This window comes from Gigantopelta aegis, chromosome 3 (assembly GCF_016097555.1).
Source record: "Gigantopelta aegis isolate Gae_Host chromosome 3, Gae_host_genome, whole genome shotgun sequence".
NCBI lineage: Eukaryota > Metazoa > Mollusca > Gastropoda > Neomphalida > Peltospiridae > Gigantopelta > Gigantopelta aegis.
In genome coordinates, this window is record NC_054701.1 from 63,317,763 (window position 1) to 63,335,183 (window position 17,421).

At 36.1% G+C, this 17,421-nt stretch overlaps 1 protein-coding gene across 1 annotated transcript in view; it reads right to left on the bottom strand.

Moving 5' to 3' along the window:
• Positions 1–3,829: 3,829 nt before the first annotated feature.
• Positions 3,830–17,421, bottom strand: part of LOC121368772 (FYVE, RhoGEF and PH domain-containing protein 1-like) — a 106,626-nt gene continuing 93,034 nt past the window's right edge. Inside the window, exons 18-20 of the mRNA XM_041493520.1 lie at positions 10,026–10,154; positions 7,221–7,372; positions 3,830–5,527 (exon numbers count right to left, since the gene is read on the bottom strand). Of these exons, the coding sequence (XP_041349454.1) occupies positions 5,149–5,527; positions 7,221–7,372; positions 10,026–10,154 (660 nt within the window). The 3' untranslated portion in view covers positions 3,830–5,148. The remainder of the gene's footprint in view (positions 5,528–7,220; positions 7,373–10,025; positions 10,155–17,421) is intronic.

Sequence of the window (17,421 nt, forward strand, 5' to 3'; positions counted from 1 at the left end):
TTAACCTCACTAGGTTGTTTGGTGTTCAGTATATGAATATGGGTCATGAGCTATGTACACTGAGTTTTATGTTGATACCATTTATTCATTATGTACACTGAGTTTTACACTGTATGTTGATATCACTTATCCATTCAGACACAGACTTGGTCTGGTGGAAGCATGTTAAACACTTGATCAACTTCACATCATTCAAATGGACATCTCAATACACTTCTTAAAAACATCAACACCACACAGAAAATGAAAATGAAAATACCATGAAGCCTAAACAAAAACAATGTGGTCTTAAGAAAAAAGTACACATAAAACATTTTATTTGGACCCATAGGGGTGAATGTAGTAAAAAAAAAAAAAAAAAAAAAAAAAAATGTCAACCTACCCTACCGGCATGTTCCCAGAAACACAATTACATATAAAACATTTTAAAATTTTGTTTTGGATGCGTCTGGGGTGATTAAAAACTGCTCAAAACAGTAATAATGACCTATGAATAATTCTGATGATGATAATGATGATGGTATATATTCCTGAGCGTGTCCAAGGCAGATACTTTATTTCCTGACACATATGGAAAATTTGGTCCTGATTAATGAAAGGCCAGACATTTCCCTGACAACAATACTGAAAAAGTTGGCGTATATACTGGAAATATTGGCTGTATATTTGATATATATATATTTACAATGGTAATAATATGTATATAATGGAATACCAATTAAATTGATACAAACATGTGCAAAATATATTACAAATAATTGATATATAAAACATGAAATATCATTTCAGAAAGTTTGTTTTGTTTAACAACACCATTAGAGCACATTAATTAATCTATCCTCATTTCAGTGAATTCCACCCTTTCGCCACACAAGTACTCGATCAATTATCCATGCATCTACAGCTTTTGAAACAAAATGAATGAAATTCATGGTAAAATGTTTAAACACAGAAGGGTTAATACTTTTAGTAAATTCCACCATGTTTAATTAGTTCAAATGCCAACAGCTTTGTACTTCTTTTGACATGTCTTTCCAGCAACAATAGGATTTTTTAAAATCTCAGCTGAATTTGTCACCCACAGCAATTTTAAAAAGAATTCCCATGGGTGAAACGGTCCACCGACGGAAATTTTGATTCTGCCCAGCTATAGCAATTTTGACTGAAAAGTTAATTTACCATATGTAGACATATTTCAACTTGCAAATGTTAAATATTGGCAGGTAATGTACACCAGGTGTATACATTTTGCCACTGTTGAGGAGTTTTACTGATGGCACAAAATTGAGTGTCGTCGATGATGCTCTCTACCTACGGCAATTTATATCTCAACGACGGCGGTGCCGTCATTAAGTTTAGGCCCTCCACCATATTTGTTGAGCTGAACTTGTGCATACATCACTGCATTACATCAATGTTTTCTAGTAGTTCTTAACTACTGGTGTATGTTTTTAACTGCAAACATGTGAACATGCTAAGGAAACAGTGCCAGTTAGTTTATCACTATTCAGGGCCAGCTCTGGGCGAGCAGAAAATTTTGCCAAATTTTCTATAAAACTTTAAAAAATTGCAAAAAAACTAATTAATTTATAACAAAATATCAATTATTACTTAAAATTATTTCGCCAATTTAAAATAAAATTCGCCAAATGCTTTCAAAATTCGGAAGTGGTGAATTTGTTGAGTGCCACAGCTAGCCCTGCTATTACAAATAGTAGCATGTTTTACATCCTATTTGTTACCCAGTAATAGTTTTTTTAAACAATGTGGTCCAGTGAAATTGCTACAACAGGCTTCTGACAATTGAACATTTATGTAAACCATTTATTGGATACGCGAAAACAAATTCAGGTAACCCATTTCCTTTTTATGTAACCCATCATCAGGGCTCGAAACTCACCAAAAAATATGGTGGCCCAAAAAATAATAATGGATGTTGGCAAATTAAGGTAAGCGAAACCATAAACCATGAGCAAGATTTTAATGTGGAATAAATATATGCAATACAAATATTAATAGTGGCTCATATGTTATAGCTCTAAAGAAGATATTATTTGGGCAATTAACGCCATTATTTTTTTAATATTCAAGTCGCCCAAACAGGATATTGGTCGCATTTGGCGACCTGGCCACAGGCCATTTCGAGCCCTGCATCATGACAATGTAAATGATGTCATAAATTCAATGAGCGAACGAAAAACGGGTTACGCAAAACTATATTTATGTGAGTGACATGCGAGCAAAACTATCACTCTCGTCATTTTCAGAAGTCTGTATAATGAATGAAAATTAACAATGTCCATGTTCAAATCCGTTAACAGTGTATGAGACCTCATGAACATCTATGGTGGGACACATCACTTCCTGTGTGTCACTGATATGAACCAACATATTCTGAACTGAGTAGGCAAAACTGTAATCATGAAAATAATGTGACATGATATTATTACGTTGGGGACAGGTACACACTAAAATGTTTTTTTTTATTAATGCGTCTGGCAAATGCAACTTTTAAAGATTACACTGCAGAACAAAAAATTATGACTTGCTTTTACAGAATTTATACTGACGGAAAGAAATAAGGGATCGTGCCAACACAAACAGGAAAGAATGACTGCGACCAGAAGCCTCACTTATACAGTCTGGAAGTTAAAGGCATACTGTCACAGATTTAATGATCTTTATATCTCTAAAAATGGATAATACATTTTTTTTGCATTAATTGTTGGAAACCAAATCTAGCTATCGCATCACCTTAACTGAACCATGATTTTTGAATTATGGACCATTGCCATAATTCAATTATTTTTTACAAAATGTCATTAATAAATGGAGTATGGTGGTTATAAAGATAGTTGAATAAAGTACATTTAGGGACAAATCAAATTATATTTGTTCAGGTAATACTTTGTTAGATCATTAAATAGGTCAGTGGTCTGTGACAATATGCCTTTAACCTCGTTACGGCCATTAGGCATGTATATCTCGCATTAATGACAATGAATCCCACATTACATCTATTCAAACATTAAGACGTTAATGGTGACTGAAATTTGGTCTAAAATACCAAGTGTTCCCTTATTTCTTTCTCTCAGCATACATTAGCTTTAGCCAACATTAATTAAACAATAGCATTTGGCATTTGTTTTTAGTCCAAACCAGTGGAAGCTAGCTATTTGTGTTATGGTAGTCAGTAGTCATTTCCTGTACCTCTTATGCAGAGTTTGTTTCTTTTGTTTAAAAACACCACTAGATCACATTGATTTACTGATTATTGGCTATTGGATGTCAAACATTTAGTAATTCAGACATATAGTCTTGGAGAGAAAACTTGCTACATTTTTCCATTGGTAGCAAGAGATCTTTTTATATGCACCATCCCACAGACAGGATAACACATACCATGGCCTTTGATATACCAGTCGTGATGCACTGGCTGGAATTCCTATGCAGAGCACCACAGTAATGACAAGGTTTGGATCCAGAGCTGACATAGTACATCTACCTAGTATCAACAACAACAGCAATTAATAGACTGTTCGTTTCGTTTGTCCAGGATATATTTCTTTTACATTTGTGCTATATATTTTATGTTTTTTGTCAAATATGATTTAGATCTCATCGAGTGAAGTTTGCAATCATATCTCATGAGATGTGCTTGCGTGACGAGTGTGATATGATTGCAAACTTCACGAGATGAGACATAAATCATATTTGACAAAAAACATGAAATTTTCTATTTATTATATAACTTTTGGCAGTTTACCTTTATTTTTATGCCAGCAGCAAAATAGTTCCGGCTTTCTTACAGTAAAGATAACACTTTCTACAGTGACGATAACACATTTTAGAGTGAAATAGTGAAATTTTCCGAGTGACTGATAACACTTTTATTTCAGTGATTTTCAAAAATATTTCACTAAATGTTATATAATGATGTTTAGTACATGATTACTTTCTAATGACATAAAATAGCACTTTCATTTTAATACACACAATATATTTTATAAACATATAATGCTTCAACTAAGTATTGTGCCTATACATCAGACACATTTTTTTTTCACATTAATATCTTGCTCAAATTAATTTCATGATTTACAGTATTGACTATTACTACGTAGTAGCCGATGTTTAAACAGACCTAGCTATTAACGAATTCTATCATTTTACTAATCCATGCATACATGTAGTTAAGCAGACAAAATATGGAAGACATTTTGTAAAGCCGTCAGGTTTTGAGGTCTTCTATGCAAGTTATAATAATAGTCTGTAGAAATATGACTGATCTGTATTATGACAATTTAAGGTCTAATAATTGTATTTTGGATGTTCTCTGCCAATTGTCAGATTGTTGAAATGATCAGTACTTGTTGTGTTGATACTCATTGGGCATGTTCCACATAGAAAAGAAAGACATATTTCACGTTTCATTTGCACATACGTGAAGTGTAATGTCCCTGGTATTTGTCACAGAAGTTACGAGTTCTCACAGATGTCAGGTATGTGCAATTGGAATGTGATACAGGTCTATTTACCAAATGTTTTAGAATAGTGACTTTATACAGAGGTGATATCTCTCTAGTAGTACATTAAATATAGTATTAACTACAAATTACTGTCAGAATCTTTAACACTGACTTTCAAATGAAGGAAAAGAGTTGTTTTAGTCATATTATTAATTTAAAAAATATGCTTTATTAACACAATCATGACTTGAGTCATCACAGAAGGAAAAGCATTTTCGTGACTTTCAAACTATTATTATTGAAAAGCTATTCTCCTAACACCACCAAATACTGATGATGACTTCAAAGTCATTATAAGAAAAAATTATTGAACTTTTATAACATTATTAAAGAAAATATTCTATTAACACCATCAGGTATTCATGAAGACTTTCAAGTTATTATTAAGGAAAACACACTCTATGATTGAATCATTGCTAAGAAAAAATATATATACTTTTCATGACATTATCAAAAGAAAAAGCTGTTTCATTAATACCATCAGATATTCATAACTTTAAAAGTTGTTAAGAAACAAGTGCTCCAACTTTTAAGTTGTGGCTAAGGAAAACCATTATAAGGAAGAAGATCAGTCTTTCCCGCCGTCATTAACACTATGAGATACTGATGATGTTGCCTCTCAAGCCTGGGACGACTTCTGAGCATCACTGTTAACATTCCCAGCAACACTGCCAGGCACACTGCCAGCCACACTGCCAGCCACATTCCCAGCAACACTGCCAGCCACATTCTCAGTCACATTCCCGGCAACACTTCCAGCCACACTCCCAGCACTGTCGGCCATTGTAATGTCACTGTCCTGACCCAGTTTGTTCCCGTCTGCCACGTGTAGATTGGCAGGATTGCCGTCACCAACACCGGTTCCTGTATTGTCGAGGTCATTGCTGTCGTCGGTGGTGTCCGTGCTGCTGGAGTTACTTGCACCTGACTGCGAAGAAAAACGCTTTCCGTCCTCGGGGATCTCGAGCTGGACCAGCTTCTCAAGAACACTGATCCATCTGGAAAGACAAGAAAGAAAGAAAAAAACCATCAGATTAGTACTTCAGTATATAGAGAATAACTAGTTAATGACGCTGGATAGCAGCTTTATCCTGTGATCCTGTAAAAATGGGAAATTCTGTGAGACTCTGCTGAGCAGAATTTCTCATTCGACCTGAACAGATAAAGTCGATATCCGACGTCATTAACTAGTTATTATCTTTATCCTGCAGACAATAACAATTAAGGGGAAAAGCTATAATTTGTGTTATTTCAGCCACATTGTACGATGACCTAGAGGTCAAATGAGTGATTTTGTAATGTAGTTATGCATGTGACATCACATAAGCGACTTAAAAAGTCTTATCCTGCTACTATATGGATACGACTTTGTTTATCCGTCATCATATTCTGTCAGTAGAAATGGTGGTTGCAGGATAAAAATACTTTCAGTGATATAAAATTGGTTTATTAACCACATTGTTCAACATAACCAAGTTAATAAAAACCATACGAAACATGTAATAACAGTGTATAATGACGTCATTTTGGGAAGTGAGGTTATAACATGACGTTGTTTCTTCAATTTTCCTACAGTACTTTAAGCATCTTAGTATAAGCAATTTCAAAAAGCAAGACAACATTAGGTAAAAGCTTACATCTGATGCGGTGGACACAAAGTTAAGCTACTATACAAGTTCCTGCCACTTGCATAGACCAAAGTAAAGTTTGTTTTATTTAACGACGCCACTAGAGCACATTGAATTTTTATCTTATCATCGGCTATTGGATGTCGAACATATGGTCATTCTGACAGTGTTTTTTTTAGAGGAAACCCGCTGTTGCCACATAGGCTACTCTTTTATGACAGGCAGCAAGGGATCTTTTATTTGCTCTTCCCACAGGCAGGATAGCACAAACCATGGCCTTTGTTGAACCAGTTATGGATCACTGGTCGGTGCAAGTGGTTTACACCTACCCACTGAGCCTTGCAGAGCACTCACTCAGGGTTTGGAGTCTGTATCTGGATTAAAACTCCCATGCCTCGACTGGGATCCGAACCCAGTACCTACCAGCCTGTAGACCGATGGCCTAACCACAACGCCACCGAGGCCGGTCTTGCATAGACCAATGAATGCAGAGTATAGGAGAAGCTCTTGCAAGAAACTCTATAACCCCAGTCCTATAGCTCAGACTGTTGTGTAGTTGAAACAGGCTTGGTCCTTCTTTAAAATGGGGGCGGGATGTAGCCCAGTGGTAAAGCACTCGCTTGATGCGCGTTTGGTCTAGGATCGATCCCTATCGGTGGACCCATTGGGCTATTTCTCGTTCCAGCCAGTGCTCCACAACTGGTGTAACAAAGGTTGTGGTATGTACTATCCTGTCTGTGGGATGGTGCATATAAAAGATCCCTTGTTGCTAATCGAAAAGAGTAGCCCATGAAGTGGCAACAGTGGGTTTTCTCTCTCAATATCTGTGTGGTCCTTAGACATATGTGTGATGCCATATAACCTTAAATAAAATGTGTTGAATGCGTCGTTAAATAAAACATTTCCTTCCTTCTTTAAAATACTCTTCTTGGGTATGACAAACAAATTAAACTTTCTATAATTCATGTCAATCTTTTCATTTACTTCACCTGGACCTATTAAACTTCCTTCAAGTTAGTATTAAAAAAACAACGAGTTTTTGCGATATCCTACAGTTACATACCGTTTCATATGCTTTTCGTTGTCAGTCTGGAAAAGAAAGACAGTCTTGTCCTTGTGTTTCAGTTTAAACACATAGCTCTTGTCTGTGTCTTTGGCTGAAGCTTTCTCAGCAATGTAACCCGGCAACGGAAGAGATGAGAGGGCAGACTTGTCCTGCATAAAACAAACCAGTTACCGTAAATCACTAAATGTTACAGGGCTAGCTCTGGGTGAGCAGAAAACTTCGCCAAATTTATAGATCTACTAAACTTAAAAAATTGCAGAAATCCAGGTTTTTTTTTTTTTAACAAAATATCAATTATTACATGAAATTATTTCACCACATTAAAATAAATTTGCCATTTGTTTTTAAAATTCTCATTTGGTGAATTTGTTGAGTGCCAGAGGTAGTCCTGTGTTGGTAAGCATAACATTTTAGCAAATGTAGTGAGGACAAACAAGACCAGGCATGTGTGCAGGAAATTTAGTAAAGGGGCGGGGGGGGGGGGGGGGGGGGGGGGGGGGGGGGGGGGAGTGTTTCTAGACTGTGGTAAAGAGACGTACAGCAGACTCTTCTGGAAATGTCTTTGAGATGGTTTTGACAGAGATTATAACTGAACACACATCAATTGTTACATGCTATGCTGATTAAACCAAAATAATAGCACACAACAATACATGTAGTTAGTCAGCATTCACATTACTGCAACTTTCTATTAAATTTAAGTTGTTTGTAAGCTGTACAACATCACAATAAGATTACAAATATTGAAGTTTATTGTTTTTACTGTTTCATATCACAACATCACTAAATGTTATGTTGCTAACAAGCTACTTATTTTAAGACCGTTAATATTATATAATTTATAGTATATAATGAAAATATGAATTCAACTGAATTAAATACAAAATTTGGTGGTACACACCACAATAACTTGTTATTAAGATATACTTACACCTTTTTTTGTGGAATAAATAACACATGCAAACCTACTTAACATTACCATCTAAGACTTAACCCCCATAAATAAAAAAATAAAAAAATAGCAACTAAATTTTAACATACCAGAATTCAAAAGGTAGCTTGTACTGTAGGTTTTTATTTTAATAATTATTTATATTTATGCTCCTGCCCCAAGTCTAAAAAAATGTTCCAATGGGAAGCCTAGTCCATTAAATGTCAGGACTCGACCGTAGTGGTAGCCCAAGGTGTTTTGGCTACCGATTTATCACTGGGACTACCAGTTGTCTAATCCCGGTAGTCTGCCGGGCTACCAAATGTTTTGACATGTCCAGTCACTCCACTATCAACAAGACGTTTAATTCATCAGTGTCTGAAATTCCACCTTTCATGTGTGTGCTCTCTGTTGCCGGGAGGTGCTGTAATTGTTAATTGCTCCCATAGTGTGCCCCACAAGTGGCAGTTGCGCAATATTATTTAGTGAAATAATGAAGTAAATTTGGATTATATTTTAACATAGCGGACCAAAACGAATAATTTGATGTAATCCAGTGGCCAGATATACAGGGTTCGTATGGGTCATGGAATTTTAATTTGGGTCATGGGTTATCTATTCGTAGTCATTTATGACAATCAACAACATGGCCCGTTGTTTTACGCCTACTTAACAAACGCTTTGTATGATCAAGACTATTTGCTGTCAGCTGAAGTCTAAACCAAACGATAATTTGTTTATTTCCTTCTAGGCTACCTAAGCAAACTGACATCTGACCGTGTCACGTGATAACATGAACACACATGGTGATCTCCTGTCTGGGTTAATTGGTTTACAGCATTTACAAGTTTATTGTCATCAATAACAACCGCTATTGTTTTGGAATAAAGGCAATGAATTATTTTTCTTTGTTCTATTTTTTCTTTTAAAGTTATGGGGCTACCGATTTTTACTGAGGGCTACTAAATTTTATAACATGGTAGCCCGGTGGGCTACCACTAAAAAAACTTAAGGTTACGGCCTGAATGTATAGGGGCATAATAATATAACTGCTGAGGAAGCCAATATTTCCACAGAGTTATAGCTCATTACAATTTCATAATTACAGAGTTAATTATACAAAGATTTATGTATGGCATAGGTGAATTTTGGGATATTTATCTCCCCCAAAAAAGAAAAAGAAAAAAGAAATATAGCTCTTGCAACTATGATAATGCATCTCTACAGCCGTAATCTTTTAAAAGAGGCTATCTAAATGGTCCACCAAATCATCAACACTGTTAAAAAAAACCTATCTATTAACCACTCAAGTTTAGAATTTAGTTAAGTTCTCAAGACTTTTGCTACAACCTTAAGTCTGGAATATAAAGTTTTATAATTATGGTGACCAGTGCCTTTATATAGATGTTTATATTTTGAGTACCACCTTGTATCTTGTGCTTTATCAGTTAATTTCATTTCCAGTGTACTTTATTTCATACCATTTAATTGTTTGTAATCGCAAATGGCCTCTAAATAGCCTAGTTTGCAATAAATACTTTTCTTCATACCATTATTTGTAATTGCAAATGGCCTCTAGATGGCCTAGTTTGCAATAAATACTTCTCTTCATACTATTATTTGTAACTGCAATTGGTCTCTAGATGGCGTAGTTTGCAATAAATACTTCTCTTCATACTATTATTTGTAACTGCAATTGGTCTCTAGATGGCGTAGTTTGCAATAAATACTTCTCTTCATACTATTATTTGTAACTGCAATTGGTCTCTAGATGGCGTAGTTTGCAATTTTCTTCATACCATTACTTGTAATTGCAACTGGCCTCTAGAGGGTGTACCAGTAGGTTGCAATAAATACTTTACTATACATACCTTGTTTCCTTTAAAAGAGTACATGACAAAATCTTCATGGACCGAAAACCATCGCTTCATCCACGTCCGGCCTTTGTCTGGACTCATTGATAAGTAGCCAGACAACACAGCAGCATCTTCCGCCTCAACCTGCAACAAAACATACAATATACAGTCCAGCATAATATAGTCCGGCCTTTGTCCTGCAACAAAACATACAATATATACAATATACAGTCCAACTTTATATAGTCCGGCCTTTGTCCTGCAACAAAACATACAATATACAGTCCAACTTAATATAGTCCAATGAAGAGTCAGCAATGAAAATCTTCAATGACCAGCACAAAAATACACATTGGCTATTGGGAATCAAACAAAGGTAAGTACACATGTATATGAATAGGATTAAATAAAAAAAATATAATATAATTATGTAAAAAAACAAAAACCCCACATTATAATGAGCTGTGAGTAAAAACACAGTTAATACATTACGAATATCAAGGTAAGTATATTTTAAAAACTTTGTTGGGTCTTGAAAAGTGCTGGGTTAATTATACTGTCAGCTTTTTTTCTTTTTTTTTGTATCAAACAACATTTCACTCTTAATTTGCCTTCCAATGGGTTAGTCTAGGACAGTGCCCCTTGCCCCTTGCCCCTTCACCCCCCCTCACCTACTTCCAATGTCTACCTGTATGTTTAATAAAGACTGTCATCGAGGTCACATATTGTTGGTATGTTGCCAGAAAAATGATTGCACCCCCCCAAACAACTGGACTTTAAAAAGATAAACAAAAATGTTGTTTTGTGAACTTGTACAAATGCATGTGTACTATCCCAACAGCATATGCTTTAAAATGTAAGTTAACACTGCAAAACTCTGAACCGGGAACAATTGGGGATTCACTGAACAGATTTTATGATTGCATTAATTGTAAATCAACTGTTATACATCTCATGACATCAACAGCAATTGAAATGCAACCAATATATAAAGATTATATATTATACGAGCTTGTGTATTGTACTGATTTTATAAAACGAGTGTCAGGATTTTTGTATTGCCCGAGCGAGAGCGAGGGTAATACATGTATTCCTGACACGAGTTTCATAAATCAGTATGACTCGCATGCGAGTGTAATAATTTCTTTATTATCCATATTATTATTGGGTTTTTAATTTTTTTTTTATGAATAACAAGGACCATCTCAAAATATTTCAACCACAACTAGAAGGAGACTACAGCACTGGGGAAGCAACATCATGCTATCACGTACATGTAGCGTCCCAAAATTGTCATTTCACTTACATTTATTATAATGTGCATGTGCTTCGTATGTTTTTTTTTATCAACTTGGTCATGTTGAACCATGTGGATAATAAAACACTGTTATTCCCAGTAAATAGTGCACAGGTCCATTCCTGTTAACTGTGCTGTTCTGTCAGTCATAGAGGCTAACTGGGACAGAAAGAAATGTTTTATTTAAAGATGCACTCAACACATTTTATTTACGGTTATATGGCCTCAAACATATGGCTAAGGACCACACGAATATAGGCTACTCTTTTCGATTAGCAGCAAGGGATCTTTATGCACCACCCCATTAACAATAACATTCTGCTTTTGAGACAGACTTGCCAATGGACATGGGATAGAAAAAGAGACGAAAGGAATATATTTGTTTTACACCACCTCAGCAAACTTTAAACCAAGACGATTTGATCTGTAACATATACGGTACTTATTTTGACACTTGGCTGAGAAACAGAAAGATAGGAAATCCGCTGACACTGAAAAGGCAACTCCTGTTAAAAAAAGCAGAAAGGGATCTTTTATATGCACTTTCCATAGACAAGACATCACATATGGAAGACCGTGATATAACATGGGGCTCTGGTTGGGATGGGTTCAAAAACCCAATGCCATTGAGAATGAAGGTGTTCCCGCAGCCCACTGCAAGGACGGCACATGACTCTCAACAGAACAACACAGATGTCGGTTTTGTTGCAACCTCAACTTCCCCATTTATTTTGAAAACAAGTGATACATGTATTATTGTTATGACAAGTCGGCCTACACTTAAATGGCATACCATGCAAATACACTCACTGGGGCAGAAGTGGTGGCTCAGTGTGCAGTTAAAAAGTTTTTGTTTAACAACATCACTAGAGCACATTGATGTCAAACATTTGGTAATTCTGACATAGTGTTAAGAGAGGAAACTGCATAAACAGTGGTCTCTTAAGGCAGGTGGCTGTTTCTCAAAGGTCAGTATGCATCAGAACAGACAATTTTTGACCAAATTACGTGGCCTTTAAAAGTAGTGGTTGCTTAATTAATACAGATGAATTTGTACTACATTATAGAACTGGGACCTAATTCACTAAGCTCTCGCAACTTTGTGATATTGCAGTGCAATGCTAAAAGACTTGCAAAGAGGATGCTTTGTTGTCTAGCAGAGCCTAAGAGAGCTTTGTGAATTAGGCCCCTGGATCCAGGGAGAGGGTGCTGGGGATGCACAACCCCTCAACCAGTGTTGGAAAACATTATGTGGTCTTTAAAACTAGTGGCTGCTTAAATTAATACAAATGAATTTGTACTACAATACAGACATGGATCCAGTGTGTAATATATGAATATAATGGATTCATTTGTTTTCCGTGAGGCAGATGTCATATCTGAGTCGACTGGCTGTTCCTGGGGGAAGATTAATTATGCAGGTCAGTTTACTTTTGAACACAAATACTACATGTATATAGCTGCCATTTTGTTTATACACTGGCATAGGAAGTGGGGTGGGGGGGGGGGTGGGGGCAAGGGGACATGTGCCCCCAACTTTTCAGATATTTTGCTTTATAATAGTGCAAAAGTGTGTAAATATAAAAGTGTGCACCCCCCCCCCCCCCCCCCCCCCCCACCTTTTGGCACCTTCCACTGTTATATTGTTCCCCTCCGAGGAAAATTTCTATGCATATTTCAGAGATTGCTACAAACGATTCTAAAACGTTAAACAGTAGTTGCTAATCAATTATTAAATTAGTGTAATTAGAACTGTCACTAATTAAAATTTTGAAAACAAACTATTACCTGAGTAAGTATCAGACATAATATTATGGTAAACAGGCTTTTTGACAGAAAATAATTTGAGGGTATTTTGTAAAAAAAACCCAACAAATTAACATAAATTACTCAACTATATACATGTGGTTATGAGTTTGAATGTTTTGAAATTACACATTGCATTTCATGTGCTTTGACAAATTTTAAACATCAGTTCTCTTAAAATCATTTATCTAAAAATTATAAAAATATATCCATTTTTTTCCAAAATTTTAGGGTACCTCGGTATGTAATTTTACCCATCAGGCAGAAACCCTGGTAAATGGAAATGACCAAAAAGGAAAGGAAGGAACAAAGGAAATGTTTTATTTAATGACATACTCAACACATTTTATTCACGGTTATATAGTGTTGGACATATGATCAAGGACCATACAGATATTGAAATAGGAAACCTGCCGTCGCCACTTCATGGGCTACTCTTTTCAATTAGCAGCAAGGGATCTTTTATATGCACCATCCCACAGACAGGATACTACATACCACGACCTTTGTAACACTAGTTGTGGAGCACTGGCTGCATGGAATGAGAAATAGTTCAGTGGACCCACCGACGGGGATCGATCCTTACGCTGATCCTAGTTCGATCGCGCATCAGGCGAGCACTGTACCACTAAGCTACGTCGGGCCCCGTGAAAAGGAAAGGAGTACATTAGATAATTTATAAAATAGTTGAACAGCTTTTTAAAGACAGATGACTGTTTAACATAGGCCAGTTTAACTGTACACAGCTTGACGACAATGAAAGTCACCACTTAGTCAGATTAACTGTAGATGTACAGAGAATGAGTGGTGGTTTTCACAAAAGAAAATGTTTTATACGTTTTACCAGGCACATTAAGCCATCAGCCACCAACAAACCTGTGGTGATACACAAGGAAACTGAGGTTTATTCAGTTTCTAATACATGAATTATTTGTACCTTCACCTTCCGTCTCAGCGGGGAATTAGGCTTCCTTATTGTGATCTCTACATCCTCAATACTCATATAAATAGCCTACAGTTTCAGAACACAAGTCTTAACACACAGAGGAGTTACTGTTTTATCAATGTTATATTAGCTAGTGTTGTAGGTTTTATTGTTTTTTTAACTGTTACTTTTACTTTATTAACTTGCCTATATCCAAAAGAGGGTCAGGCAGCTTTTTCTTTACAGAAATAAGCTATAAGACATAAATATTATGTTGACAGCTGAATTACAAAAAAAGTGCTAATATCATGCAGCTACTAAGGGACTAAAATGAACGTTTGCAACAGGTTAAGTCCTCTGTACAGGTCAGTTTGTCCTCAAACCTCTTGGAAGTATAGTTCCTTGGATTCTTAGCAAAATGACCAATTGAACAGGTATGAATGACTACATATATTCAAATCTTGTTAATTTTTCTTACATCTAAACATCTTTTTTACAGAAAATAGCTGCTGCAGAAAGGAATACAACAGATGACGCAATTAATACCAGAGAGATAGCAAAGAACCTTAACCATGGGACTAAAAAAGGGCTACCAGTAGGTAAATGGAATAATTAGGTATAGCAGCCGATACAGAAATGGAGATACAGCTAAACCACCTGGAAACACATCTCACACTCCAGTTAAGTCACGGTAAGTAAAACTGGGCTTGGTTAGTACAGTAAAACCAGTCTAAACCATAATCATGCCAGGGATCCAATATTTATCAGATTTAGACAGGATCCGGTGTTTAGAAGGTAATGTTATTTTTGAATTTAGAAAATTCGGGACCATGAAACTTGGCTGGTTTTTACAGGATTTCGGATTGTTCAGAGTCCAGTTTAGACACATTTGACTGTATTCGGATTGGCAATTACTGGGAGTTGTATTAGCAATGCTCCACCACTGTCATATAATCCCTTGCTGCAAACTGGTAAAGATTGGGTTGAACACTTGACGACAACAGGTACTGTAACATACCTGTTAACGTTTGCTCTAAAGAAAAAGCCCAATAGTTAACGTTTGCTCTAAAGAAAAAGCCCAGTATATGAGCAGCATGCCAACCGTAGCTTCAAGAATATAACATGAAAATAAATTATCATCACCTTGTGGTAATTAAGCTGTGAACTAAATATTTTTTATAAATTAAGATTTTGTGTAAAAAATGGAAATATTCCTATTGTGATGAATTCTAGGCAGGCTTCTTAATTTCTATTAACACGATTAATTCTATGCCCGCATTTTATCATGCGTGTTTCTGCACGCAGAAATGTGCTTATCCATATCTGCATTTTCTCAAGCGGATTACTGTACAAAATTGCATGTTGTCAGAGTGTACTTTAAGCCGAAAGTAAATGCTTCAAGTTATGATGTCATCATGATGAAAAACTTGTGTGCAGAAAAATTGCTTATCTATCCAAAAAAAATTCTGCCCGTTGAATGTACATACATGGAAGGAAGGAAATGTTTTGTTTAATGACGCACTGAACACATTTTTATTTACGGTTATATGGCGTCAGATCGACATATGGTTACGGTCACCACAGATATTGACAGGGGAAACCCTCTGTCGCCACTTCATGGGCTACTCTTTTCGATTAGCAGCAAGGGATCTTTTATATGCACCATCCCACAGACAGGATAGTACATACCACGGCCTTTGTTAACCAGTTGTGGAGCACTGGCTGGAACGAGAAATAGACCAATGGGTCCACCGACGGGGATTGATCCTAGACCGACCGCGCATCAAGTGAATGCTTTACCACTGGGCTACGTCCCACCCCGTACATACATGGAAACGCATACATGGAAAAGGTACTATGTACGTGCACTGTGTCGATATTGTGTTAATGGAAAGTGAGCCGTAGGCAAAAAAACCACATAAAGTTGGCCTCTGCTTGGACCCCTGCGCGTGCTGTAACCTCACCGTGGTGCAGGGGTGTAACATTCTCTTTGAGAATGGCCAATACAGCACAAATTGAAGTTTAGAGTAAAATTCGGTGTCCGTAAAATTCTGTGATATTTGTATTTGTATTTTTGGCACAGTTCTTTACACTGTTTTTGTTTAAACATTGAATTTTTATATTGATGTTGATATCACTTTATTTATTTGCATTATCATAGTTTGACACCCAATAGCCGATGTATTTTTCGTGCTGGGGTGTCGTTAAACATTCATTCATTCATTCATGCCTCTGCTTGGACAGACCAAAGTTTCAAAATTGATGCAGCAATGCATTTTTAAAAATAGTTTTTTGAAAAACATGGATTGGACAACAACAAAAAGGTGAGTACCGGTATATTTTGTTTCATTATGTCCTCCTCATCTGCATTGGTACCCTAAATGCTTTCCGTAACGTTTTCCATATAGCCAAGGCAACTTTAACGACTTCAACTTTGTCGCAAAATGATTTCATTTAGACCCGGGGTCGGAATACAGCCCTGTGGTAAAGCGCTCGCTTGATGCGCAGTCGGTATAACATTGATCCCCGTCTGTGGGCCCATTGGGCTATTTCTCGTTTCACCCAATGCATCACAACTGGTATATCAAAGGCCGTGACATGTGCTATCCTGTCTGTGGGATGGTGCATATAAAAGATCCCTTGCTACGAATGGAACAATTTAGCTGGTTTCTTCTCTAAGACTATATGTCATATTACAACATGTTTGACATCCAACAGCCAATGTTTAATAAATCAATGTGCTCTAGTGGTGACGTTAAACAAAACAAACTTTAACTTCATTCAGACCCAAAATGTTATGGTGCATCACAATATTATCAGATGAGACAGCACAGCATTATTTCTGGTATAGATGACCCTGTTATATCCACCAAGGTAAATATGAATATGTTTTTAGAATGCTGACATGCAGGGTCAAAATTGATGTGTGTTCTCTGGCCTGAGACCAGCAATATAATTTGGTTGGCTTTATCTGTGAAATATTTTTATTATTCCATATATACACTTGTATATATATATCTGTTTTGTTGTTATATATATTTTATTAAAGACATGTATACAGTAACATTTATAGTCTTTTGTTTTATTTGAAGAAACAGCCAATGAATTCACTACTGGGATATATGGAGCGTATTTTAAAATGGAGGAATAAACCAAAAACATAAAACTTATGGCAACAAACTAAAATACTGCTCATTGTGAAAAAAAGGAATGTGTTTTGTTTTTCATAACAACACCACTGTATATGGTGTATGCGTGTGACATCATTAGAGATTTAGACTCTGGAAGCAATACCAGGGGAGCATTTTGTTTAGCATCGCATCACAAAATTCAGCGATTGCTACATACAATTCCAATTTTAATCAATGTTTTGATAACAAAAA